At 39.1% G+C, this 27,850-nt stretch overlaps 2 protein-coding genes across 3 annotated transcripts in view; both read left to right on the forward strand.

Moving 5' to 3' along the window:
* Window positions 1-27,850, forward strand: part of LOC309479447 (uncharacterized protein) — a 148,951-nt gene that overhangs the window by 6,102 nt on the left and 114,999 nt on the right. The gene's annotated exons all lie outside the window — the stretch shown is intronic.
* dlst (dihydrolipoamide S-succinyltransferase) lies at window positions 440-25,016 on the forward strand. 2 transcript variants are annotated; one of them, XR_014199212.1, is made up of 16 exons: window positions 440-591; window positions 5,242-5,275; window positions 5,415-5,457; window positions 5,543-5,604; window positions 8,324-8,398; window positions 8,483-8,538; window positions 12,799-12,907; window positions 13,360-13,515; window positions 14,098-14,165; window positions 15,915-16,012; window positions 19,190-19,320; window positions 20,485-20,558; window positions 21,361-21,444; window positions 23,561-23,728; window positions 24,292-24,481; window positions 24,578-25,016. XR_014199212.1 is itself a non-coding variant. In XM_082143553.1 (15 exons), the coding sequence occupies exons 1-15, from the start codon at window positions 529-531 to the stop codon at window positions 24,424-24,426; spliced, it is 1,356 nt and encodes a 451-aa protein (XP_081999679.1). In that variant the 5' UTR covers window positions 440-528; the 3' UTR covers window positions 24,427-25,016. The 2 variants fall into 2 exon arrangements, 1 of the variants encoding a protein (XP_081999679.1); XM_082143553.1 differs by having other exon boundaries at window positions 24,292-25,016.

Genomic DNA, 27,850 nt, shown 5'->3' on the forward strand with positions numbered 1-27,850 from the left:
ATAATAAGGTATGGAGTTCACTTTACTTGAGATTACTTAACATAATAAAATAATACATTACACACAGTCATGGACATGAACCAGCACATAATTTATGAAAATGTGTTATACACATGTTGCAACGAAAAAAGGAAATTCGTAAAAGTATACATTATAAACATGATGATACACAATGACCTTCAACAAACATACATTAATGCATTACAACGTGTTATTTTGTATGCTAATTGTAACAGATTAATAATAAATAGTATAAAACACAATGTGTGTGGATCACTAAAGTATATATTGCACATTTAATGTTATTAATGCAGATTGAATTTTAAACAATTACAATTATCTTTACATGATATTTAATGCTACGCTATTGAGTTGAAATAAGAGTAACAAATCAATGGTACATTCCATTCGCTCTCACCCCTCTCTGATTCGTGATGGTATGTTCCGGACTGCTTCCGGATTGCGGCGGCGCTGTTTCCGGTTCTGTGCTGTGTGAGAGCTGCAGTGCGCGCGGTTCACCCCGACGACATGTTGTCCCATTCCCGCTGTCTCTCCCGGAGCCTCGGGCGCTCGATCACCGCCCTGCGGCAGGTACGTGTGTCTTTCCCCGTGTGTGTCCCGCGGAGAGACCGAACGGTGATGAACCGTGAGCGTAACGACCGTTAATGATGACGGCAGCGGTAGGCCGCGCGCAGGCCCAAGGGCAGCAGGACACTCGCGCACAAACTCATATCTTTACATTATATTCATGACACTAACACGGGCTTTTCGGCCTTTATGTGATGCGTTCATCAAACTTTAAATAAATGCTGTAGATCAGTGAGGTCATTTGAGAAACGTCTGCTGTCAAAGACCTCATGTGATCAAGCTGTCACCTCATATAACAACACGACACGCGCTAAACATGTTCATATTCATGTTTGTTGTCATGTGTTATGCTAATGCATTAGTAGTTGTGTGTGTGTGTGTGTGTGTGTGTGCGCGCGCGCTGCTGTCATACTCGTGTGTCAGTCTCTGCTGTTTCATGGCATCACTTTCTCTGTTTTTCTCTTATCATTATCTTCTAAAGTGACTGTATTACATAAAACATTATTTTCGTTATTACTAAGTATTAGTGATATCTACCGTAATTTGGTCATAAAGATTACTGACTATAACTGCATTTAGTAGTCAATCTACTGTGGGTCACTTTCAAAATGTAACGCATACATTTATAATTATTCATTTAAGTGATATTTGAGGAAAACTTGTAAAATAAGCGTTTCATTTCAGTTTGTGCAAACATCTTATCTACAGTAATTAAAATGTACTATGCATCTATAAATATATCAGTCTTTGAAGTCATGAAACAGAAGTTGAACTGGCCTTCTAAAACAAGAACAAATGTGGGCGGGGCTTGATTGTGTCTGTGGGGAATTGATTGGCTGGTTGGATGGTTGTGGTTTGCTATTGGCTGATCTCATGTGAGTGACAGGTTATAGCCCCGCCCTCATCATCAGAGAAGAGATGCTGCAAGTAGAACTTATTCTGATTCAAGATTATTAACACAATAATGATGATGTGCATCGATAAATCGTTTATAATAAATCCTACAATATTCCGTAAAAAAATACGAATTTTTAATTTCAAGGTGACTTTACCAGGGACAGGCACTAGGACAGATTAATTGAGAAGTAGAGGAGGAAAATCCCCCAAATGAGTCTGTTATTTATCAAAACTTCAAACGCATATTGATAATCTTTTTCATCTTGTAGATATGAGAGTCCTTCCCTTTGACCCTGTGACACGCATAGATCACATGACTCGCACATGGGCCTGACTGTCACTCAGCCTTCACATGCCGATAGCATTGGTGTTTAACGGCCTGTCAGACGCAGTCATGTGTCAGTGCGCCTGTTTTTCCATTGATTTATTAGATAACGATGTAAGATTAACTATAAAACAATATGATGTTAAAGTATTACATTGAATATTACTTTTTCTAATATAAAATGGCAATGCAGTTTTTGCAACTTCACAGGTCCTGTTTTTTGGCAAATTATTATTTTATATAGGCTTTGCTTAGTTTTCCATGTGTATTTGATAAGTTCCCTACTCCATATGAAATACTAATGTGTTCATAAGTCACATGCAGCTTTAAATGAACATAGTTTGGTCAAAAATACTCTTCAGTAACGGACGAACACGGTCACACACACACACACACTACAAAGTTCCCGACTCCATGTGAACTGAGAGTCCGGCACTGACAATAAATACAACATGAATTGCAAAGAAACCATTTGTAATATTAACTTATCCTGTTTTTTTCATTATCAAACATAATCACTGTCAGGATAGATCATAAAACAAAGAGCTTCTGTGCGGGGGCGTGTCCGACATGAAAAATACATATTTTAAGACTGTTACGAAAAATAATATTCTAGATTATGATTAGTGATGCTCCGATCAGCATTTTTGGGGCCGATCACCGATTACCGATCACCAAAATCATGATCTGCCGATTGCCGATCACTGCTGATCACAGAATGGAAATATGCTAGAGTCAAGAAAATCTTGAAGAACCACCAATATTTATTTAATTGTAGTTAGAAAACAAGATAACATAAGGCTACTGTAGGCCACCTTTTCCAAATAAGGCACAGTATAATTTTTCAAAACAAAGAGGGGTCAGGCAGACTACAATGGATGTAGTTGAGGAACTAACTAGTACATCAGATCCAAAAAATAAAATAATGACAATGACATTTGAGGTTATTAAAACAGTAAGTCCCGCCCCTCGACTGCCAAAAATAAAAGTGTTCGAGCGAGCAAAATCAGCAGGCGAGAGGAGATCAAGCGCGAGCGTGTGGGGAATGATCATGCGCGCGCGAGGGCAGAGATGTCCGCGCAGGGTTTGAATGAGCTCGCGAGTTCCCGTTTCCTCGCGCGTAGATCTTTTATCCTCTCGCGAATGTCATTTACCGCGCGCGCCAGCATCAGTTGTGCGCTCGTTTATAATTGCCATTGAATTGCCGTCATAGGAGAACTCATTTTGCCACTGTTAAGCAAGCTCTGCTCTGCTGTTGTGTTGCCGCGCATGCGGAAAAGTTGCGCGAGTTATTTACGTCACGTGATCAGCTTTTTTGATCGGCGCTTTTGGGGGTTGCCGATCAAGCTATTTTTTGCCAATATCGGCCGATCATGATCGGCGGCCGATCAATCGGAGCATCACTAATTATGATGCATCAATGACTACGTTTACAAGCTGTTAAAATTCGGGTTATGGTCGGGTTAAGGTCACTATTTGGGTTTCTGAAACATTTTTTACATGCGTGAGTAGAGAGAGTTACTCCTGTATACATGGAATTTGTAATCAATTGGCATTTGGCAATATCCCGATGTAAACGGCGACGCACGGTTAGCGTCTGGACGTACGGACAACCTTAAGACGCAATATGCGTCATTTCCGATTCTTAGGGGTACCCCAGGGATCATATCCGGGTTTTTAAAAACCGGGATATGAGCATATCCGGGTTTTTGCCGGTGTTTACATGGCCGTGCGCGACCGGGTTATTGCTAATATCCCGGTTTTTAACGGGTTATTGGCTGCATGTAAACGTAGTCAATGTCATCGATAACGAAACCTCTGAAAGGAATAGCAGCTTGAGGTAAAGCTGGAGAACATGAAATGAGTTCGCGTTTTCGGAGCCATAATGAGAAATAACTTCTTTATTATTACTGCATTATTAATATCATCAATATCATCATTTTTGTCTATCAAGCTTGGAATATGACCGTCTCAAATAACCCAATCATAGTCAGTATCATCGCTGCATGATATCGAAGAAAAATGCGATAACTCATTAAATAATGCGACATGCGATACGATAATGCTTAAAGTGTGTAAAATAAACTTAAATTATCTTTAAAATATATTATAATGATATAACCTACATGTGTTTCACATCCTTTTTGTGACGAGAAAACATCCCTACAGCTTCTGCCAGTGAACATCAGTGTTTTACTGTATATATAAGAAGTGTTATTCTACCATCAGTGAGGTTCAGGTTATCCTACATTAGGGTTATTAACAACAGAAACTGAATAATCAAGTGTAAAAATAAACACTGCTTTGTTTTCACTGTATGAATTAAATACTGATTCTTATTAAAGCTACAAAAGTTCTTCAGCCGAGAGCAGCAAGTGATTTTCTCTTCTTCTTGTGTTCATGACCCCAGTTATTGCAAGCGGTTGTGATATATCACAATATATACATTTGCGATTAGGGCTGCACGACTTGGGGAAAATGTCATATTGCGATAATTGAGGTCAATATTGCGATTGCGATATAATAAACAAATGGTTTCATGAGTCAACTTGCTTGGTTCTCAAGGAAAATAAATGCACACACAGATTAGTGATAATCTGCCTAAAGAAAAAAGTTCTTTAGTCAAGAGCAGTGAGTGTTTTTCTCTGTTCCCTTTGTTCTTTGATTAACTTAAGCGACAGATATAATTAGTGGCTACTGTGTACTGTCCCTTTAAGAGCAGCCGCTGCTGACAGAGACGCGGATCTCACACGCGCCTCATTCTCTCACGAGTCACAACTCTTCACGTTCATCATAAGACTACTCATATGTTATGATGAACTCGACAAAAAGACATTTTGGCATAATTGTGTGTGTTATTGTTCGTTCAAGCTCGAAAGAGAACTGTATTCTGGGCTGTTTTGTGCGCGCACACGATATCAGCGCGAGTCTTTCTGTGTGTCAGTCAGGACATTCACTGACAGCGAGCTCTTTTTTGTCTTGTCGTGCATGAATGGTTTAAAAGCATTTGCATGAATAAGAGCGGGATCATGTAACACTAGCCAAAGGATGCCAAAAATGAACAGATGTTGCGTTAACAGCGCTAATTTGTTTATTTAATATAAAATCGCAGCATTTTGCGTCGTATAATCGCGTAGGCTTGACATCGTGATTGCGATATAATTAATCGTGCAGCACTATTTGCGATATTTCGATATATTGTGCAGCCCTAGGTCAGATATTACATTTGAGCTGAAACTGACATTTAAATCTGACATTTTGTTGATCAAAGATGAGTTTAAAGGGATGAAATGATTGACTTTAAGTTGTTTGTCTCAGTCTGGCTACATGATATAATCGTGTGTTTGTTGGACATTGCTCTTTGATTGGTACAGTGATGCTTCAGTGCTGTTAGTGCTCATTGATTGATTGCTGTCGTCTTGTTCTTCTAGGGAAACGGTGTTCTTGCCAGACGGGCTACTTCAGGTGAGCTCATGACTCTTGGTGATGTTTCCTCTGTTTTGCATGACATCGGTGGTGTTTTTCTAAAGGTTTTAACAGTCTTGTATCTTTCTTTTTCTGACAGTTGCAAACAAACATGATTAGATGTTCCTTTTTCCTCCAGGTATTTCATCCGCTAGTCAGTGCGTCTCCTTCAAGAACAGCCCGTAAGTATTCCTGAAGTCTGACTCTTCACTGATCCCAGAGGATGTATGTGGTGAGATCTCACTGGATTGTGCTGTTGATTTCTAGGAGGAGTGAGACCCGGTCCAGCGTCTACCAGATCAGATACTTCAACACCACAGCCGCTCACAGTACGTATCAGCTCACGCTCTGCTTCTGTAGGCTAAGGGGAAAGCTGCTAAAAAGGGTTGCACAGCATCATTAGCTGTGTTTCCATCCACCCATTTTTATGCCCATTTTTGGGAACGCTGAATGGAAACGGCAAGATATGCATAAATTATAAATGCGCACACAAAAAAAACACACATGCACTCAATCGAGGCGGATAATTTATCCGGGAAGAAGACATGCACATAAACTATGATGGAAACACATTTACTTAAAAAATCCCTGGATGCACAACAATAAAGTCATGTGACTGTCCTGAGGCTGTGATTGGATAACTGGAGTAACCAGTGGACCAATGGCATCGCAGCATCTCAGATGTTGGTTTGGTGACGTTTCATGGAATGGTTGGTCATGAATATCTGCCATGAATCTATTGGTAAACGTGTATGAATCCTGATTTATACGTTTAAGTATTGAATAATAGTAATTAATGTACTTACTTTAGGGTTAGGATTAGGGTTTGGTTTAGGGTCAGATGTATGTAATTATGCATAATTTGCTGTTACTATAGTAAGTGCCTGTAACAAGGACACTGTAAAGAGCGTGACCCTGAGCTCCTCATTAGTGGGTTTCACTGTTGATTATTTTGCTGAAATGACGGAATCTGAAGGTTATTTCAATGTCAGAATTAGATAATTTTTTTTAGAATAAAGAATAAAAAATGTATTAATTGAACAATAATAACATATGTATTGCATTTCAAAAAACTAAAAATACTGTAAAAAATACAGTCTATTTAAAAAAAAATAGTAATATGAATGAATACTTTTAATAACGGTTTGAATAAATGATTTAATGACTCATAAATACTTGTTTCATTTTGAAAAAAAATCTCTTGGATGAATTTATTCATTGACAAATACATTGTTTAACAGCCACTTGTCGCCACCTACTGGTGTAACGATGAAATCTATATCATTATGTGGAGCATCAAGTTACTTTCAAAATGATGATTTACTCCATTGTGATCGCTTCCGTAGACATCAGTGTTTACATCTGAACTGTGGACTTATCCCAGTACTTCTGTGATATGAGTTATTGTAAGACAGACATAATGATACTGTGTGGTTGAAAAGACTGTTAGTGATGCTGTTTCATACCTGTCCATGAGTGACCACTGCTCTCTGGATCATCAGCAGCTCAAACGCAGATCTAGATGTTCTGGTGTGATTTTGTCGTTTAATAGACACAGACGAATTGTTGTCGTTTAGGAATAAGATCGCGCTGGTGTTTGAATCGAGATTGTGATCTTTTAACGCTTAATCGTGCAGCTCTTGACTTTTGTTTTGTAAAATTATGCTATAATTATTCTGCAAGACACATGCACAAAACAAAAACGGCAAACGGACTGAATGAAATTACAGATTCACTCTCTGACAGTAGGTGGCGCTTATGGAACAGCATTATAGCGTTTCCTTGTTTACCGCTGTACACAGTCTTATAAACACTGCTGTATACGGCCTTAAGAGGACAATGCCATCGAAACCATTCTGAAGACAGTTCCCTTCATAAGCCGCGTTTCCATTTTTCCGATATTTTCGAAATGTCGATAAAGAACGATTGCGAAACGACGTCGTTTCCATTAACCGATGTTATGCAATAGAAAACTTATTTTTTTCCTCTCGTGTTAAGTCACTTCAAACATCATAGCGACAGATGTTGGTAGGTTTACATGTATCTCAGCCCCCGCACTAGCCATTATGTTTAACGGAAGGAGACGTATGTGTGTATCCAAGCATTAATGTCAAGGAAAGACCCTTATACTGTGAGCGGCTCATATGAGGAGTTTCTGGGTGTTTCTCCCTCATTTCTGCTTTAAGCTCTTGATCAATTGTGGCGTTTCTTACGGAAGTGCAAGTAGTTTTTAAATGAAACTGAAAACCGTTGTGATTTATGGTGCATCTCTATTTTCTGGCCATCATCGTGGGCTGTATGTTTGACACCCCGCTTTACATATAACGCACTGGTAAAGTGCGTACAAATGGATGCAGCCTTTTCAAACTCTTATCAGCCGTAGGATGAGGTCTCAGATTATTTTGAAATATTTAGCTTTATTGCATATCTCTAGAATACTTGATTCTAATTCGTCAATCTCAGCATTCAGTGGCATGATTATTATTCTGTGGTTTGTCTTGACTGAAAGCTGCTTGCTAGAACCTGATTTCTTCACAAAACTTTGCTAATAAAAGATTTAACGTTAATTAACTCAAATCAATATTTTGTGTGAAGTAATAAGCGCGATAATATAAAGGCACATCGTTGCCATGGATGCTGATAAATATTTAAAATGTGAGGAATCATGTTGCAATAATGATGCTAGAATACAAATCACGAAACCTGAAATGTTTTGAGTGCAGCATTGCACTTTAAGGCATTTGGTGATGTTTATCGAGTTATTAGCGCTATTAATTATTTACCTTACATGTAATAAACTCAATGCTGATGCAGACGTACTCAGAGCGTTTCTTATCTTTCTGTTGCTGAAGTGTTTGTGTCCACCGCACCTTTTTAATCCAATTAACTAGTGAAACAAATTGATTTTGTTTGTTTGTTTTAAATTACACAACCATTTTAGGCAGGCTCTTCTTTCTGTGCAGTCATGTCTTCAGTGGTGTGAAGATCTCTATTGGTTAACACATTTCTACTGTTGCACACCACATTAAATGTCTCGTGTGATTGCAGGGAATGAAGTTATTACGGTAAAAACCCCAGCGTTTGCGGAGTCTGTCACAGAGGGAGACGTCAGGTGGGAGAAAGGTAAGATGTGTATGTGAGATCAGGTGTGTGTTACACACGGTTAATCTGATTGGACCTCGTTCACCCTGTTTGTGTCTCTCTTAGCTGTTGGAGACACGGTCTCTGAGGATGAGGTCGTCTGTGAAATCGAGACTGATAAGGTAAGAATAGTTTTGTCTGTTTTAGGGGATGCTGTAAATACTGTCGCTTTCCGAAGTTTTTAATGTGATTTTGAAACTACATTAAATGCAATTAAGAACCGTTCTAATAATTGATATCATATTTGTCATGCCAGTGCAACTCTAACTATGTGCACAATGAAAGTCTGTATGTTAAAAAATTATTCAAATCATTATACAAAAAACAAGTAACATAAACTGGTTAAAAAAAGCAGCAGAAGGGCTGCAAACCACAGACTAAGAAGTGGTTTAGCAGGAACACATGTGCTACTCTGAACACAGTGAGCTGTGTGTCAGCACTCCTGCAGTTATAGTTCAGAAACATCAGTCGCATATATTCCAATTTTCAATTATGGTCAGTGTTAAATCTAGATTTGATGTTAAACATTAAATGTTTTGATTAAAATGTTTACGCTTGAGGTTCTGACTAATCAAGGATAGTAATCAGAATTTTTTTCCCCACTAATTGTTTATTAGCATTTTTTAGTAAGTTGTAGGGCGAGATAAATCCTTAACCCATGTGCAAACTCAACCGGCATAATGTACCATGTGCAAAATACACTGTGTTTGTTTCCCATTATACATGTAGGCCCTAAATTAGCCAGTCTTTCAGATTTCAATTCTGCTCTAAAGCAGCTTTTAAAAATATACAATAGTGTCTTATTCAACACAAGTCAATGTTGATTCAGTTCTATTACGGTGTGGAGTTGAGTTGAGTTCAGCTCTGCAGAAGAGGGCTCTGTGGTTGTTGACTGTGTGAGGGCCTGAAGTGTGTGTGTGAGGGCCTGAAGTGTGTGTGTGAGGGCCTGACGTGTGTGTGTGAGGGCCTGACGTGTGTGTGTGAGGGCCTGACGTGTGTGTGTGTGAGGGCCTGAAGTGTGTGTGTGAGGGCCTGAAGTGTGTGTGTGAGGGCCTGAAGTGTGTGTGTGAGGGCCTGAAGTGTGTGTGTGAGGGCCTGAAGTGTGTGTGTGAGGGCCTGAAGTGTGTGTGTGAGGGCCTGAAGTGTGTGTGTGAGGGCCTGACGTGTGTGTGAGGGCCTGACGTGTGTGTGTGAGGGCCTGACGTGTGTGTGTGTGAGGGCCTGACGTGTGTGTGTGAGGGCCTGACGTGTGTGTGTGTGAGGGCCTGAAGTGTGTGTGTGAGGGCCTGAAGTGTGTGTGTGAGGGCCTGAAGTGTGTGTGTGAGGGCCTGAAGTGTGTGTGTGAGGGCCTGAAGTGTGTGTGTGAGTAGGGCTGTGACGGTATGGGATTTTTTCTTACCGCGGTAAAGAAGCAACAAATCTCGCGGTTTGGCGGTTAACCGACCCCCCACCCACCCCAAAAATAAATAAATAAATTTTTTTTTAAATCACCCGCGGCCGCGTCACACACTGCAGAGGCGATCAAGAACGCATGTAGCTTGTAAATGACAATGGAAATGAATAACATAAAGCAGTATTCTTTATTAACAAATAAACAAATTAACAAATATTAAATTGTAAATATTAATAATTAACTATTAAGGCCGGCGACACACTGGCTGCGTGGTGTGAGTGTGGCGTTTCTGTTGCGTGTCAGCTGCGTGGCTTTTTTTTATGTCTTTGCACACCAGAAACAGCGCTGCTGCTGCTAGGTGACATATAAGCCTCATTGGTGATATATTCGACATATGGGGAGAGAGTTGTGGAAGGCCTATACTTAATGTTAAACATAAATATATAACAGCAAAGACAGCGTCGGCAGTATTGATGGCAAAATAGGCTACAGAATATTTCGTTCTGTATTGACAGGTGCAATATTTGAAAATCGATAATATTTTTTTTAATTACATTTATATCTGCATTTATGTCAAAACCTAAACTTTCAAACATCAAAATGTAATTTATTAATATGTATTCATGTCAAAATGACATACAAACATTTTTTTCCTATTCTATTTTGCCAGGAAACGCTTCCAACAGGCTTGCGTGAAAAATAGGCGTCGGTTCTATTTCTAGCATGCACGCTTTTTTCCGCGCGGCTCGTGCCGCAACTGAGACGTGCGTCTCACGCAGGCAGTGTGCGAGCTCTAACCTGTTAACATGGGAGCCGAAATAAAAACGGACACCACGCAGCCAGTGTCGCCAACCTAAGGTAGGTGTTCTGCACTTAAGTCCAGCAAACGCCACAGGATGGTTAATTTTTCTAAGATGTGGTCTTAAGTTAGTGGTATTTCCTCGCGAGACGGATACTTTTGTGCGACAAATACGGCATATTGCCTTGTCCAAATTCACCGGCTTCCCCTTAATTGTCACCTGCCTCAAAGGCGACACAGTATTTGGCTTAGACACTAGATTCGTGGCTATTTTTTAAATCATTCGGCTAGCGCCGTCAACTGTTATTGCCTATACCACATGAGAGAGATCGCTACTTGCAATTAAAATCTAACTCCAACTGTTTACGTTATGCTTGTCTTTTATGCCTGTGTTTGTTTGTATTTAATTGAACATTATCTGTAAACATCACAAGTACTGAAACCTAGCAGTTAATTAATAATAATCAGAAACACACAAAAAAATAAATCCCCCATATGTTTAACGGACTGTCCCTCCCTTGCGCAGGAAGCGTTTTTTTTTTTCTCCAGAAGCACTTGAACATGGGACTCGCAGATACAGTAAATTATAAGCAAATATTAATGTGTTTATAGTTCATATCACACACCATATGCACTCCTGTGACTTTCAAAAAAAAAGAAAGAAAAAAAGTGCGGTGATGACCTCACACCGCGGTAGGCATCTCATTAACGCGATATTGCGGTGATGCGGTTATCGTCACACCCCTATGTGTGAGGGCCTGAAGTGTGTGTGTGAGGGCCTGAAGTGTGTGTGTGAGGGCCTGAAGTGTGTGTGTGAGGGCCTGAAGTGTGTGTGTGAGGGCCTGAAGTGTGTGTTTGAGGGCCTGAAGTGTGTGTGTGAGGGCCTGAAGTGTGTGTGTGAGGGCCTGACGTGTGTGTGAGGGCCTGACGTGTGTGTGAGGGCCTGACGTGTGTGTGAGGGCCTGACGTGTGTGTGTGAGGGCCTGAAGTGTGTGTGTGAGGGCCTGACGTGTGTGTGAGGGCCTGACGTGTGTGTGAGGGCCTGACGTGTGTGTGTGGGCCTGACGTGTGTGTGTGAGGGCCTGACGTGTGTGTGTGAGGGCCTGACGTGTGCGTGAGGGCCTGACGTGTGCGTGAGGGCCTGACGTGTGCGTGAGGGCCTGACGTGTGCGTGAGGGCCTGAAGTGTGTGTGTGAGGGCCTGAAGTGTGTGTGTGTGAGGGCCTGACGTGTGTGTGTGAGGGCCTGAAGTGTGTGTGAGGGCCTGACGTGTGTGTGTGAGGGCCTGACGTGTGTGTGTGAGGGCCTGACGTGTGTGTGTGAGGGCCTGACGTGTGTGTGTGAGGGCCTGACGTGTGTGTGTGAGGGCCTGACGTGTGTGTGTGAGGGCCTGACGTGTGTGTGTGTGTGTGAGGGCCTGACGTGTGTGTGTGTGTGTGAGGGCCTGACGTGTGTGTGTGTGTGTGAGGGCCTGACGTGTGTGTGTGTGAGGGCCTGACGTGTGTGTGTGTGAGGGCCTGACGTGTGTGTGTGTGAGGGCCTGACGTGTGTGTGTGTGTGAGGGCCTGACGTACGTGTGTGTGAGGGCCTGACGTGTGTGTGAGGGCCTGACGTGTGTGTGAGGGCCTGAAGTGTGTGTGAGGGCCTGAAGTGTGTGTGAGGGCCTGACGTGTGTGTGTGAGGGCCTGACGTGTGTGTGTGAGGGCCTGACGTGTGTGTGTGAGGGCCTGACGTGTGTGTGTGAGGGCCTGACGTGTGTGTGTGAGGGCCTGACGTGTGTGTGTGAGGGCCTGACGTGTGTGTGTGAGGGCCTGACGTGTGTGTGTGAGGGCCTGACGTGTGTGTGTGAGGGCCTGACGTGTGTGTGTGTGAGGGCCTGACGTGTGTGTGTGAGGGCCTGACGTGTGTGTGTGTGAGGGCCTGACGTGTGTGTGTGTGAAGGCCTGACGTGTGTGTGTGAGGGCCTGACGTGTGTGTGTGTGTGAGGGCCTGACGTGTGTGTGTGTGTGTGAGGGCCTGACGTGTGTGTGTGTGAGGGCCTGACGTGTGTGTGTGTGAGGGCCTGACGTGTGTGTGTGTGAGGGCCTGACGTGTGTGTGTGTGAGGGCCTGACGTGTGTGTGAGGGCCTGACGTGTGTGTGAGGGCCTGAAGTGTGTGTGAGGGCCTGACGTGTGTGTTGTCCCGCTGCAGACGTCGGTTCAGGTTCCCTCTCCAGCTGCTGGAGTCATCGAGGAGCTGCTGGTTCCTGATGGAGGGAAAGTGGAAGGAGGAACGCCTCTCTTCAGACTCAAGAAAGGAGGTCAGCCACAAAACATCATAATAGGAATATATTAAAGGAATGTTGTGGACTAAATACATCTTATGTTGTGTTCTTTTATGGTTATCAGGCTGTAATCGTTGCCTGACATGATCATTGTGTTATTATGTTAACGATCCGCATAACGTTATGTATATTACTGCCATATTGACATAACTTTGACTCTGATTTTAAGATTGAAACATGCATTTTCTGTGATGCTGTTTTGAGATAATATATTTAATAAAACTTTGCTTCTAAACAAGTAAACTAACTTGTGAAATCTTTATCAGGGCGAAGTATATATGTGTGTATACCCACATTAAAAATTTCCATCTTCATTAACCACAACCATAAAAAAAGTATCAGGTCATTGTGTCCTAGGAAGTGGTTCTGAGTGTAAGTGAGTGATGTTGTGCTGCAGTGGTCTGAGCTGTGACTGTGACATGTTTCAGCTGTAGCTGCTAAGACGACGGTGGCGTCAGCTCCTCCTCCTCCTCCAGCAGAGACTCCTGCTCCTGCGGCTCCTGCTCCGGGTCCTGCGGGCCCCATCCCCTCCAGCATGCCCCCCGTGCCCCCTGTGCCAGCCCAGCCCATCCAGGCCACACCAGGTTAGTGCCCTCCAGGAGGAGTTTTACCTGGCTTACATAATCAAACCTCATCGTTGATTTCAAACGTCATTTCTTTTGTTCTATGGTGCTTATAGAGCCCTATGAAATCTGTTGGATTTTTTTGACCCCAAATTCCATTTATTTGTTCCCAAATTCTATTTAATTTTTTTCCCATATTCCGTTTAATCCCCCCCCCCAAATCCATATTATTGTGATCCCAAAATCTTTCTTTTTTTGTTTTGTTTTAGGTTCTCTGGATTCAATTTCAATTGTTTAATTAAATGTTTAATTTTTAATATCAAAAGCTTGCTAATTAATTTAATTCATTAAAAACAAATTTTTATGAAATGTCTTTTTAAAAAAAAAAAATTTTTATGTTGTCTATTTAAAATGTTCCAGCAATCCAGATATATCGTCTATATATATCGTACAAACTTGATATACCGCCCAGCCCTACCCATATTGTATACATTTTTTATTCTGCAGGTCTTAAAAGGCCTTACATTTGAAATCCTGCTTTTGTTACTAAACATTGCAGGACTGAACGCTCCTAAAACTGTCTTCTGTTGTGTGTGTTGACAGTTTCAGCCATTAAACCCACCGCTGCTCCTGCTGATACTGGGGCCAAAGCTGCCCGGTCAGAGCACAGGGTAAGACACACGTTCACACGGATAGCCTTCCGTCTGCAGGAACACACACTGCAGCTCATATACAGCTCATATACAGCTCATATACAGCTCATATACAGCTCATATACAGCTCATACAGCTCGAGTTCTGCACACTGCTATAGAATGTGTTTTCCACAGCTCAGTTTGACGGCTCTTGCTGCGTACGACCCTAATGTGCTCATTCTATTAGGATTTTTATTGGGTAATATTTAGGGATGCATGATTTAGGGATGCATGATATATATCGGTATCGGCCGATATATGTTAATTTATGATAAGATAAGAAAATTTTGCCGATATATTAAAGCTGATAAGTAATTTGATAAATAATTGAAATCACTTCAAAAAAAGAAAATACAGTTCAGTGCAGCGCAAATCTGTCATATCGGCTACATACAATTATATTGAGAACATTATAATCGTGTGTTTGGGACGTGGCTTTTTTTGGTGAGACTTTTTTTTGTAATCTAATTTAGATTTATCGGCCAATATATCTGTTATCGGCTTTCAGATATAACAAATTATCGTATTGGACAAAATTTTCTTAACTGTGCATCCCTAGTAATATTGGACCAATTACATCAAAGACGACTTGACTAATTTAGGGCTGATTAGACTGTCACAGCATTTGATTACTTCAGTCACTTGTGCAGTTGTTGTACATTAGCATGATCATGTTAGACCACAAAATGTCAAGCCTTCAGTTTCACCTGTGACTGTGATGTGGCTCATTATATCTTGACACTCTTCATCTCTGTGATGATAATCAGAAAGTTTCTATTTGATTTGAAATCACTTAAACGTAGGGATGCACCGATATGAAAATTTGGGCCGATACCGATAATTCTTTATATTTGAAAGCCGATAACGGATATGTTGGGCGATAAATCTAAATCCAATTTTTTTAATATAAGTTTTGAGAGCCTGATTACAAAAATAAGTCTCACCATTAAAAGCCATGTCCCAAACACACAATTATAATAATGTTCTCATTATAATTTTATACAGCCTATATGATGGACTTGTGTTGCACTGAACAGTATTTTCCTCTTTTGAAGTGATTCCAATCATATTTCAAGCAATTAAAAACCCTCATGTTGAACAGTGCACATCTGAAGTGTCTCAGCTGAAGGAAATAATGCATTATTTATCAGCTTTAATATATCAGACAAATTTTCTTATAGGGCCGATAACGATAACATAAAAAAATTAACATATATCGGCCGATACCGATATGGTGGCCGATATATCGTGCATTTCTACTTAAAAGGGTGATTTTTATTTTATTTTTTTATCATCTCCCAAATCAGTAGATCATGTTGAGATGTTGCCATTTGATTGATAATGTTTAATGCACAATAATGAAATATGATCAATGCGTCTTTTTCACCAAATAAAATGCACTATTTACATGCGTAACATGTTAAATGCCATTTGGAGATTTCCGTTAGCATTTTGAGTCAGGCTAAATTGTTGAAACAATAAAACAATTAATTGAAACAAGAAATAATTCCCAATTCAACTCAATCATCCGTTTTCCTCTGTGGTTTAAATCAGTTTCTGTTATAATAACTCCGTCTTTGCTCTTAAAAAAATCCCATAGCCAAATAAAAAGGTGCATTAAAATCATTTTTATATTGACATATGAGTGTTATATCACAGATGAAACAACTGAAAATAGCTTAAATTCTGGTTGTGAATGCTTGGCTCTGCTGTGGTTTTGTTGCAGGTGAAGATGAACCGCATGAGACTGCGTATCGCTCAGCGGCTGAAGGAAGCGCAGAGCACCTGTGCCATGTTGACAACCTTCAATGAAGTCGATATGAGGTTTGTTCCTGTAACATCAGCCTACAACTGCAGATAAAGGGTCATTGGTTCTTTTACATGTGTTTTTAATGCCCTACCAGTCAAAAGTTTGTGCACACCGACTCGTTTTTGTTAATGGGATTTCAGAAAAAGTGATTAACTCTGAAATCACATGAACGGTGGTCAGGGGATAACGTAGTGATGAAAGCACTTATATTTGAGCTGCTTCTTTGACTAGATGTCTCTATGCATTTAAAAAAAAAAAAAGTAAATAAAGAGTAATAAACTAGGCGAGTAAAGTTTGATGACAAACTTTGTTGTTAGCTTGTCTGAAAGTTTGAAGTAACTTTGAAAAGCTTGAAGTTTAAAGATTTTACTCTGTCAATAAAATGTTATTAACGTGTTTTAGCAAGTCACTAGTATGTTTAAACGCATAGTTTAAGCAAGTTGCTAACATGATTTCACCACGTTGCAGGCATGTGTCTAGCATGAATTAGCACGTTTCTTGCATAATTTAACATGTTAGCATGATTTAACACATTTTCTAGCTTGTGTCTAGCATGAATTAGCATGTTGCTAGCATTATTTAGTATGCTGTTGACGTTGCTAGAACAATTTAACACATTGCTAGCATGTTTTAACATGTTGATAGCATAATTTAGCATGATTTAACATTGTTAACTTGATTTAGCATGTTTCTAGCATTATTTAACACATTGCTTGCATGAATTAACATGTTATCATGATTTTGTACGTTGTTAGCATGTTGCTAAGCTAACATGATTTAGCACATTAACACGTTTTAACGTGTTAGCATGATTTAGCACATTGATAGCATTTTTTCCTCATGTTGGTTAGATTGATTGATAGATATATGGTGCATGTAGGTTAAAAGTTTTGACACCCTTAATGACAGTCTATGGGATTTTTCGTAGTTTTGTTCGTCCGTTTTACGAAAACTAAGTCTGATCAGTTATAAAAGATAACTGAGTCTAACTCTAGGAGGAGATACTGGGTGATATTTAGTCTCAGAAAAAGCAGCAGCCTAAATAGGACTCTCAAAAATTATATAAAAACTTGTATTTAGATTCGGATATCGGCCAATATATCGGTTATCGGCTTTCAAATATAACGAATTATCGGTATCGGCCAAAATGTTAATTTCAGAGCATCCCTAAAGTTTTTGGATCGAAGAGAGTCTTAAATTGATCTCTCTGTCTATATTTAGTTATTTATGATAGTAAGTGTTTAATCCCCTTTTGTACTAAAGACTTTCAAACACTTTCTTTGAAAAACTGAAATCTGGATGTTTATTGTACTGGAAAATGTCACTAGCATTATAATGTTATATTTGTGTACAGAACTGATGTCGAGCGTGTCCAGACACGGACACATAGGAAATCTGTCGATGGCCTGTGAAAATGTTGCTTATTGCCCAAACCCGATTAGAAGCTCCGCAATGCCCGTCCAAATGGTTATAGATTGGGATCTGGCCTACAGGAAGAGATTTCTGAAACCCGATCGCCACTTAAAGCGCGGAATGTAAATATTTGGTCCTAATGTTGGTCAAAACAAAGATAAGAAGGGCAAAATGGGCTTTATTAATTTACAAGGAAACGTTAATGTCCGCAGCCTCCCTCGCTCGCCCCTGAAGATGACACTTTGAGGATTTCTCCCCAGCGCAAATGGCCGTATTGCCTTTCAGCTGCTCGGGGTTCGTGTTCGTGCGCTAATCTCGTTGGCATTGATGGGATGGAGGAAGACTGTGCCGGTCTGGAGTCGAAGGAGCGCGCTAGTCTGCGGCCTGCTAGCATCTGCGCGGGACGTCCCCTGAGACGGGCCTTCGGAGGGAGCGTGCGAGGCAACCCGGACCGTTATGGGCTATTATGACGAGCCAATAAGATTTGAAGGCTTTGGAAAGTGAAGATTTTTATCGCGTCTTCTCTCCTTTCTCTGAGAGCGCGTGTCTTGGGACGGTCCTAATTCCGTTAGCGGAGAAACCGGAGAGGCTAAACGGCGTTAGAGACAGGAAAATGGAGAATTACCGTCTCGGCGCTTTTCACTCTAAATCTGGGCAGACTGTCGTCCACAACATCCTCGATTGGGGTTTTAGTGAGGAAAGTTAACCTGGAATGGCACTGGCCTCGCACACACAGGCTTCTGATGGCTGAGGGTCATTGCTGAGGAGTTATCAGTGGGTTATTGGTGTCCGATTGGATTGTGCTTTTATGTTTCAAGGAATTTGAAATCAAAATTAGAGGGATGCTCGTTTCTGTGGTGTATGAATGTCGTGACGACTGTTTAACAATAATCAAAATGTGCTTAAATTACTATTATATTATATATTATTACAAATTCAAAATATAGCATCGTTTTTTCTTTTTAGATATTCCAATCATACCAATAATGTCGCTATTGATGAAAATGATGAGGAAAATAACATATGGATTAGATCAACATTATAGATTATAATCAGTGTTTTTGTAAAAGTAAATATTCCAATTATGATTTGAATAAATTATTGTTTGGTGTGCGTGAGCTGAAGCTGAATGACCACGGGTACCCTGAAGCGAATCAAGATGAGATTTATCAATCAAAAATCACAGCCAATCAGAATAGTGTGTGGGCGGAGTCATTCGCAAATAAATCAATCAAAAATCACAGCCAATCAGAAGAGCCGATTTGTCATAGAAAACACTTGTTTGTTCACAGTTTGAATGTTGTTGTCTGAGGTGAATTTGATCATTGTCTCTTCCAGTACGCCTATAAAGCTCACACAAAATTATTATTCAAACTCACATTAAATTCTTAAAACATTAAATAAAGCACATAATCAGTAGCTGAGATTGTCATACTTTTTATATTGTTGTTCCAGCTGTGATGTCACAGAAAGAGAAACCATTTCTAAAACAAAATCGACAAAATTAGACAGTAATTAGCATGTGCTGTTAATTATTTTCCTCATTTTCATTATCAAAGCGCTAATCTTAACACTAACAATCAGACCTCAAGGTACCGTCCAAAATGCCACCATAACCAGAAAAATATCGAACTGGATGATAAAGAGCAGCGTGAGCATTCTGCTGAACATCTGCTTCAGGATTGCATGGTTGAAAGCCGTACCGGTTTGGGTTGGCACGAGGTTGAGCAACTGTTCCTTGTTTAATGTCTTGCATGTTTCTTTATTCCTCATGACAGCAACATTACAGAGATGAGGAAACAATATAAAGATGCTTTCCTGAAGAAACACAGTATCAAACTGGGCTTCATGTCTGCGTTTGTGAAAGCTGCTGCCTATGCTTTGACAGATCAGCCTGCCGTTAACGCTGGTATGTGTCTCCACACACACACACACACACACACACACACACACACACACACACACACACACCTTGCTAGTTCAGATTAAGCCGCTGTGTGGTTATGTGGTTGACTGTTCGAGTCTAAAGAACATGTTTTACAGATTACCTTTCAGTCGCCCCCCTCCTCTCTTTCCTTCCAAACCTCATTGGCTTGGCCTACATAGACAGCCACGTTTAACACGGTTTCATTAGGCCAGTGTGTGTCTATATTTGCCCAGAGACACACCATTGCATGTTCTTCATCGGAGACTTGCCTGTTCCTGCTGGTGAGGAAACACACGCCTGTAGGGCTGGCACGATCCGGGCTATTACTGCTCACTGAAACCATACACTTCTGTTACTCTCAAATGAACCAAACTTTAACTGAAATACAGTAGTCAACATTTGAAGTGGATCAACAAAGTTTTCCTAAGATAAGAACGGGTATTGGTCAAAATTCATGTGTAACTTTGATGAAAAGTTTTGATCCACTTCAAATGTTGAATACTGAAAATTAAAATATGAAAAGTTTGGCATTTGGTTTAACTTCATGGACTAAAATAACTAAAACAGAAATAAAAAGTAATAAAAACTATATAGATTTATAAACTATAAATTACAAAAATCCAACAAAATTACGAACAATTAAAATAAAAAAACATAAAAATTATTACAAATATTTATTAAAAATGTAAATTATAATATAAAAAACATTGTTTAACTTAACTAAGTACTAATATAACTAAACATGTAAAAAAAAAAAACAATATAAATGACGCATACACAACAAAATTATTAATGAAAATATAAAAATAAAAACTATTTCAAAATATTAATAATGTAGAATAAATTTTAAATTTAGTTTTAACTTGATTTACTAAATAAAACAAATAAAAACGTAACAAACAAAAACCACAACAAAATTAAAAAAAAATTTTAATGAATTAAATGTGCTAATAAAAACTATAATAGTATCTCAATGATAGTGTAACAACACCAATACTTCAGTAGGCCAGTGAAACCTTTCCATTCTTATTAACACACAACACACTAACATGCTTGAGGATGTAAAAAACAATTGTATGTTTGTATGTGTGTATGTATGTGTGTGTGTGTATGTTTGTTTGTTAACGGTTGTTTTTATGTGTGCAGTCATTGATGACACGACCAAAGAGATTGTCTATCGGGATTATGTGGATATCAGTGTGGCCGTCGCGACACCAAAGGTAATTCCTACAGATTTATTCTTCTTACAAAGACTCTTTATAAGACTGAAACGGTGAATCTCATGAGCCAGGTCACGTCAACTTTATTTATGTTGCACTTTTTACAATACAGTAAAGCTTTCAAATTAGCTTTACAGTGATAACAGGAAAATAATGCATCAAAGTCTGTTTCTGCTGTACAGCTTAACGTCAGTGATGCTTCACCACCGTTCAAAGCTCAGTCAGATTTAACAAAAAAAAATTATATTATTCATCAAGGACGCATTAAATTGATCAAAAGTGACAGAGACATTCATAATATTACAAAAGATTATTTTTCAAATAAATGCTGTTCTTTTGAAGTTTTACATATGCATCAAATAATCCTGAGAAATAACATGTATGACGGTTTCCTCAAAAATATGAACTCTTTTCAACATTGATAATAATCATAAATGTTTCTTGAGCATCAAATCTTCATATTAGAGTGATTTCTGAAGGATCATGTGACACTGAAGACTGGAGTAATGATGCTGAACATTCAGCTTTGATCACAGGAATAAATGACATTTTACTATATATTCACATAGAAAACTGTTATTTTACACACTCATAATATTTCACTGTGTTTTTGATCAGATAACGGCAGCTTTGGTGAGACTTCTTTCAAGAGCATAAAAAAATCGTAACATTAAAGAGCCCCAAATGTGACATAATTCTCATAATTCCCAGATCTTGTGCTTCTCCTGTGTGTTGTTACTCTTCTTCTGGTGGTAGAGTATGACTGTGCACCTGAACCCGTCTCTCTCTCCTCGTCTCTCAGGGTCTGGTGGTGCCAGTGATCAGAGGAGTGGAGGGAATGAACTTCGCCGACATCGAGAAAACCATCAACGAGCTGGGAGAAAAGGTGAGGCTGATGGGAACTGAGCGAATGATCTGAAGACATGCTTATTTATCTGCAACTGGAGCAACTGACCAGAAATCTTTATTTAGGTAAATATGTTACATGACCTAAAAAAACAGCGGTGGTGTCACTGGTGGAGCTGATGTCAAGTGGAGGGAAAAATCAAACCATTTAATTTCTGAAAAACGCTGTGGTTTATTCCTCTGATGACTCGGGCGGGTTTGAAGAGCAGTTTATATTTATGTTTCTAGCACAGGGGTTTTCAAAGTGCGGTCGCTGAAATAATATTGCTATATGTACGAACTTCAAGTCGTGTTAAGATATACAGACAAACCAACATTTATTACCTGACACCTTCAATATTCCTCACGTTATCACAGTTTATTACATGGCTTGGTTGAACTCTAATAACTCTGTGTTATTTCTTGATAACCGCTGCGCAGTATAACACACCGTTGCTATGATAAACAGAGCGTTGCTATGGACGCAGGATTTTAACCGTAGAGACGGTACGGACTATTTTCTTTAGCGGAAGCAATACAATCGTTTTTAAATCAATAAACTCCTTTTTTAATCAATATTTTGTCAAAATAATCAATATTTTGTCAAAATATTGATTTATTTGGTGGGTAGCCATGTAATAAGCGGGATAATGTATAGTGAGGCGGTTGTTATAGCGAATACAAGCCCTTCAGGAGCCGGGGTCCCGATCAGTCCTGTTCGCTATAACAACCGCCTCGCTCTACATTATCCCTTACTTATTCTCTATAGTTTAGAAAATGGTGATAAATATGAGCAGAACTCAGCTGATATTTGACTGGTTTTGTCCGTCCTTCTGTTAGACTGTCTCACACATGAATTATGTTGAATATCTGTCAGCTGTTAAATTTAACTACACAATTAGATAATACCAGTTTAGCTCAACCAATCACCAAGCAATGCTTCATTGTGTTCAGTCTGTGTGTTAAAAGAGCATTAGCAATTAAAGACAAAAACACTTCAGAAAACATGATCAGGTCAAAGTGTCCCAATCATTTTTGGTCCTAAATTTGTATAAATGTTACTGGTAGTCACTGTATGAAGAATATCTGGGTATAATATGTCACAGTTTACTTTATTCTGCCCTCCTCACTTACAGAAATGAACTATAGTGTCCTGCACACACTAGTGAAAACATATCAGAAATAACATCTGGTGTCTGAATAATGTCTGGTTTGACTGTATATATTCCGAAGCGAATGACTTACACTTGCGTCTCTGGTCGCTCCTGTTGTCTCCTATTAATCTGCTGGGAAAGGTAGCAAGCTAAGCTACAGCAACATGGCAAAAGTAGTTTACGACATCGAAGCTACTTCTTAAAATTTCATTTTTTATTGAACCAACTTCATTCCAAGTCAATGCTATCTCAGTGATCAATAAAGCTGTCAGTCACACAGAGAGACGGGCGTATGTTCAGTTCATGTGCTTATTCAACAACTGTCCAGAAACCAACATGTGATCCACGTAAACACAAAACCAGGTGTGAGTGTGTGTGTTAATCTGTATGTGTGTGTATGAGTATGCTCAGTTTAGACTTTGGCACATTTGCAGGACAAAGTGTAACTTAATTTAATTAAGTGAACTTAAAGTTATTTTAACTCTGCGCAAATTACAGTAGCAAAAGAATTAAGACCTGCTCCAAACAGCAACAACGTGGCTAAATAAAAACATGTCCTCTAAATAACTGTGTGTGTGAGTGTGTGTGTGTAGGCCCGTCACAAAGAGGAGGGGGGATTGTTGCTATAGTGACAAACAATTTGTTGTGTGTTGTGAAAAAAAGTCTAATGTAAGTGGACTTCTGTGTGTGTGTCTCCACAGCGCAGGTTTGACCTGATTCGACTGGTTTTCCCTGCCCTATAAATGGTCCTGCCTCCAAAAAAGTTTAAAACCCCTGATTTAGGAGACGCTTTATCCAGAGCGACTTACAAAAGAGGAACAAAAAGCAATTTATCAACAATATTAGGAATCTGCAATGCCAGGTTTAACAGCCGGCTAGATCAGGGAGAAACACAGAGAAGGAAACGGGTCGGACTGGATGTGTTGGTGTGTGTTGTAAGTCTTGTGCTCTGGTTCCTCATAGGCTCGTAAGAATGAGCTTGCTGTGGAGGACATGGACGGCGGCACCTTCACCATCAGCAACGGAGGAGTGTTCGGCTCCATGTTCGGGACACCCATCATCAACCCGCCGCAGTCGGCCATCCTGGGCATGCATGGCATCTTTGACCGGCCCGTGGCCATCGCTGGGAAGGTTAGATGTCTGAACTCCATTCATTTTATTCATGGAGAAATGTATTTTTAACAATGACTTATAAAGAGAGACGGGGTCAGAGGTTGTTAATCGAATGTTGAAGCCATCCATTCACATAATTTCAATGTATTTTTAAAATAATCACGTTTAACAGTGAAATTTGGGCTGGAAAACTACATTACCCATGATGCTGTACAGAAAATTCCACCAATCAGAGAATTGCAGCGAACAAATTGCGCCAGATGAGCACTTTAGCTCCGCCCACTCTCACAGAATAATAAAAAATAAAATAAAAATTCATAGGGACCTATTATTGTATACAAATTTATAAATTAAGTTTTTATGAATTAAATTAATTATATATGTTTTTGAATAAACCATTAAAATGGAATATAGACTAAAGTAAATGGAAAGCACAGAACTGGGGGAAAAGAAAATGGAATAAAAAAATAAAAAACCATTAAGAATGTAATTTCTGTTAAACTGTTAATAAATTAGTATTATTAATTGTATTGTTCTCACTCGTTCTGTGTGTGTGTGTGTGTGTGTGTGTGTGTGTTCAGGTGGAGATCAGGCCGATGATGTACGTGGCTCTGACGTACGACCACCGTTTGATTGACGGCAGAGAGGCGGTGACCTTCCTCCGCAAGATCAAATCTGTGGTGGAGGACCCTCGGGTGCTGCTGCTGGACATGTGATCGCACACACACACTGATACGCCACACACACACATCGATGCCACACACCCATACACCGATGCCACACACACACTGATACGCCACACACACACACGCCCTGATACGCCACACACACACACACCCATACGCCACACATACACACACCCATACGCCACACATACACCGATGCCACACACACACACCGATACGCCACACACACACACACACGAGTAACCGATGGCAGTGGGGGTCTGGAGTGGGATTCGCATTGATTAGCTTCATCTCAACTTGTTTTACCATGTAAATGTGTACGGTTTCAGAATATGACAGAGTCTGTTGCCCTGCAGGAACACCTGATGTTCTGTGTACAATTCAGCACACAACATGACCTGTGCAATTATGTTTCTAAATGATGAAAACTGATAGTAATATACAGTATGTTATATTTAATCTCTTCTGTGTAATGAACACTATGTTCCAGAAGTGTCGCAGGTGTCTTGTGTTTCACACCACGACGTGTCCCGCACAACTCTAGAGCTTCAGGTTCTCTCTGCCCCTGTAAAGAACCAAAACTATGAGATTTTAAACAATAAAATGGATGAAATGCTCCAGCTGTGTGTCTCTCTGGCTTCTCTCTACTGCAAACAGAAGCGAAGTCAGTCCTTTACACGAGAGCGTCCGATGGCCTTCAGTGATTAAAGTCCCCCTGTGGTGTAAATCCAGCTTTTAATGTTGTTTATGTGTCTATGTGGTGTTTTTAATATGCTTTAAGACAAACCATGTGTAAATTCATAAGTCGACAGCATTGCTGAGTATTTCCTCCTTAAAACTGCAGTGAACCAAAGACAGTCTCAAACACACGCTTTGAAATCGCTGGTGTTTCTGACGTCACAAACTACCTTGTAACCAATCAGATCAACGTGTGATCGTCAACCAGTGGATCTCTGAGCTGAGTGAGTGAGTGGAGGCGGGGCTCATTTGCATATTCATAGAAACCCGAATACTTAATGAGGCAAGGGTGTCGAGTTACAGTCAAGATATTTTAAGGCATGAAAAACATTTAAATGTCATTTTGGTGATCAAAGATGAGTTTAAGGGATACAATGATTGACTAGAGGGGGACTAAGATTCGTTCTCACCGAGAACAATAATAATAACGAAGATATCGTTCTAAAAATAGCTGTAAGTGTAGCAGAACTATAACGACGATACCAACACAGGAATGATGCCGACGGAATCACTTTCAGAACGATTTGTTGTTGACAGCCAATCAGAATCCATCCTGCTTTCAGAGCTCGAGCATTTAAAGTGACAGGCGACAAAACTGCAGATTAAACTGAGCGATATTGTGGACCGCCGGTGTGATGCTAATATAGTTATGGAACGGGCCTTTACTGATGATCACAGCACATGTGGAGATGAAGCCGTTCATACATCAAACTCTCTGTGTTTATCTGTGTTTATCTTAAACTAAACAGTTTGGACAGAATCTATTCCTTCATAAAGCGAACGGTTGTCAGGGTTACAGTGCAATTTGATCATTTGAATAATGCTGATATTTGTGCAAAACCCCACTTTCAATAATTTGATAATTATGGTATAATAAGGCTGACAAACATAGTAAATAAAGAGACCTTGAAAGGCTTCACTTCCTGAAAAGAACAGGTTTATTGTTAATATTCCCACATTTTATTTGCATGTAGGCTATATAACAATATATAGATCATATCATTATTATTGGGATATTTTTAACTGTCCTGCCACTGACACAATTTTCCGGCGATGTTGCATTTTTATGAAACTCGCCCACATTCAAGTGTTGATAAAAAATAATGCATGAAGCCAGAATAAGACAGGGTTGTTTAAGAACAGAGGGTCTGGTCTTTCTTATGATATATTGCAGGTTCAGATACAAAAAAATATATATAATTATTCTGGGGGCCATGAAACGTTTGAGAAAATGATCAAAAACGCGCGGCGGCGGCTGGCAGGGAAAGAGTTAAAGGGGGAAATATGAGCTTATCAGGTTTGATGCAAGACTTTTATTTTGGTATCACTGATATACTATTATAGTTTTTGTTAATATTTTGTATAATTTTATATTTTCTGATTTCATTTTAATTGTAAAGTTTTACTAATTTGTGTTTGTCATTTTTATTCTTGTTTTTTTCTAAATGTGTTTAGTTTTATACATTTTTTAGTTTAGGAGGTGGATTTTGATGAGCCCAGAACCTCCTAATGTCTCCTAATTGAGATGCATATTTTATATTTTATGACATTATATTTATTACCATTAAAAAAAAAAAAGAAGAACTTTTACTTACGAAAGAGTAAACATTTTAACAAAACAAAAAAAAAGTATATGGAAGCTTGATTCCGCCACAGAATAACAATAAAAAAGGTAAATTTTTTTAGCTCACAATTGCGCGTTTTTTTTTTTTTTTTATCAGAAATTGTATGATATAAAGTCAGAATTGTTTGATATAAAGTCAGAATTGTGAGATATAAAGTCAGAATTGTTTGATATAAAGTCAGAATTGTGAGATATAAAGTCAGAATTGTTTGATATAAAGTCAGAATTGTGAGATATAAAGTCAGAATTGTTTGATATAAAGTCAGAATTGTTTGATATAAAGTCAGAATTGTGAGATATAAAGTCAGAATTGTTTGATATAGTCAGAATTGTGAGATATAAAGTCAGAATTGTTTGATATAAAGTCAGAATTGTGAGATATAAAGTCAGAATTGTTTGATATAAAGTCAGAATTGTGAGATATAAAGTCAGAATTGTTTGATATAAAGTCAGAATTGTGAGATATAAAGTCAGAATTGTGAGATATAAAGTCAGAATTGTTTGATATAAAGTCAGAATTGTGAGATATAAAGTCAGAATTGTGAGATATAAAGTCAGAATTGTTTGATATAAAGTCAGAATTGTTTGATATAAAGTCAGAATTGTTTGATATAAAGTCAGAATTGTGAGATATAAAGTCAGAATTGTTTGATATAAAGTCAGAATTGTTTGATATAAAGTCAGAATTGCGAGATATAAAGTCAGAATTGTGTGATATAAAGTCAGAATTGTGAGATATAAAGTCAGAATTGTGAGATATAAAGTCAGAATTGTGAGATATAAAGTCAGAATTGTGTGATATAAAGTCAGAATTGTGAGATATAAAGTCAGAATTGTGAGATATAAAGTCAGAATTGTTTGATATAAAGTCAGAATTGTTTGATATAAAGTCAGAATTGTTTGATATAAAGTCAGAATTGTTTGATATAAAGTCAGAATTGTTTGATATAAAGTCAGAATTGTGAGATGTAAAGTCAGAATTGTTTGATATAAAGTCAGAATTGTTTGATATAAAGTCAGAATTGTGAGATATAAAGTCAGAATTGTTTGATATAAAGTAAGAATTGTTTGATATAAAGTCAGAATTGTTTG

Source organism: Leuciscus leuciscus (genome assembly GCF_965113295.1).
Source record: "Leuciscus leuciscus genome assembly, chromosome: 17".
Classification (NCBI taxonomy): domain Eukaryota; kingdom Metazoa; phylum Chordata; class Actinopteri; order Cypriniformes; family Leuciscidae; genus Leuciscus; species Leuciscus leuciscus.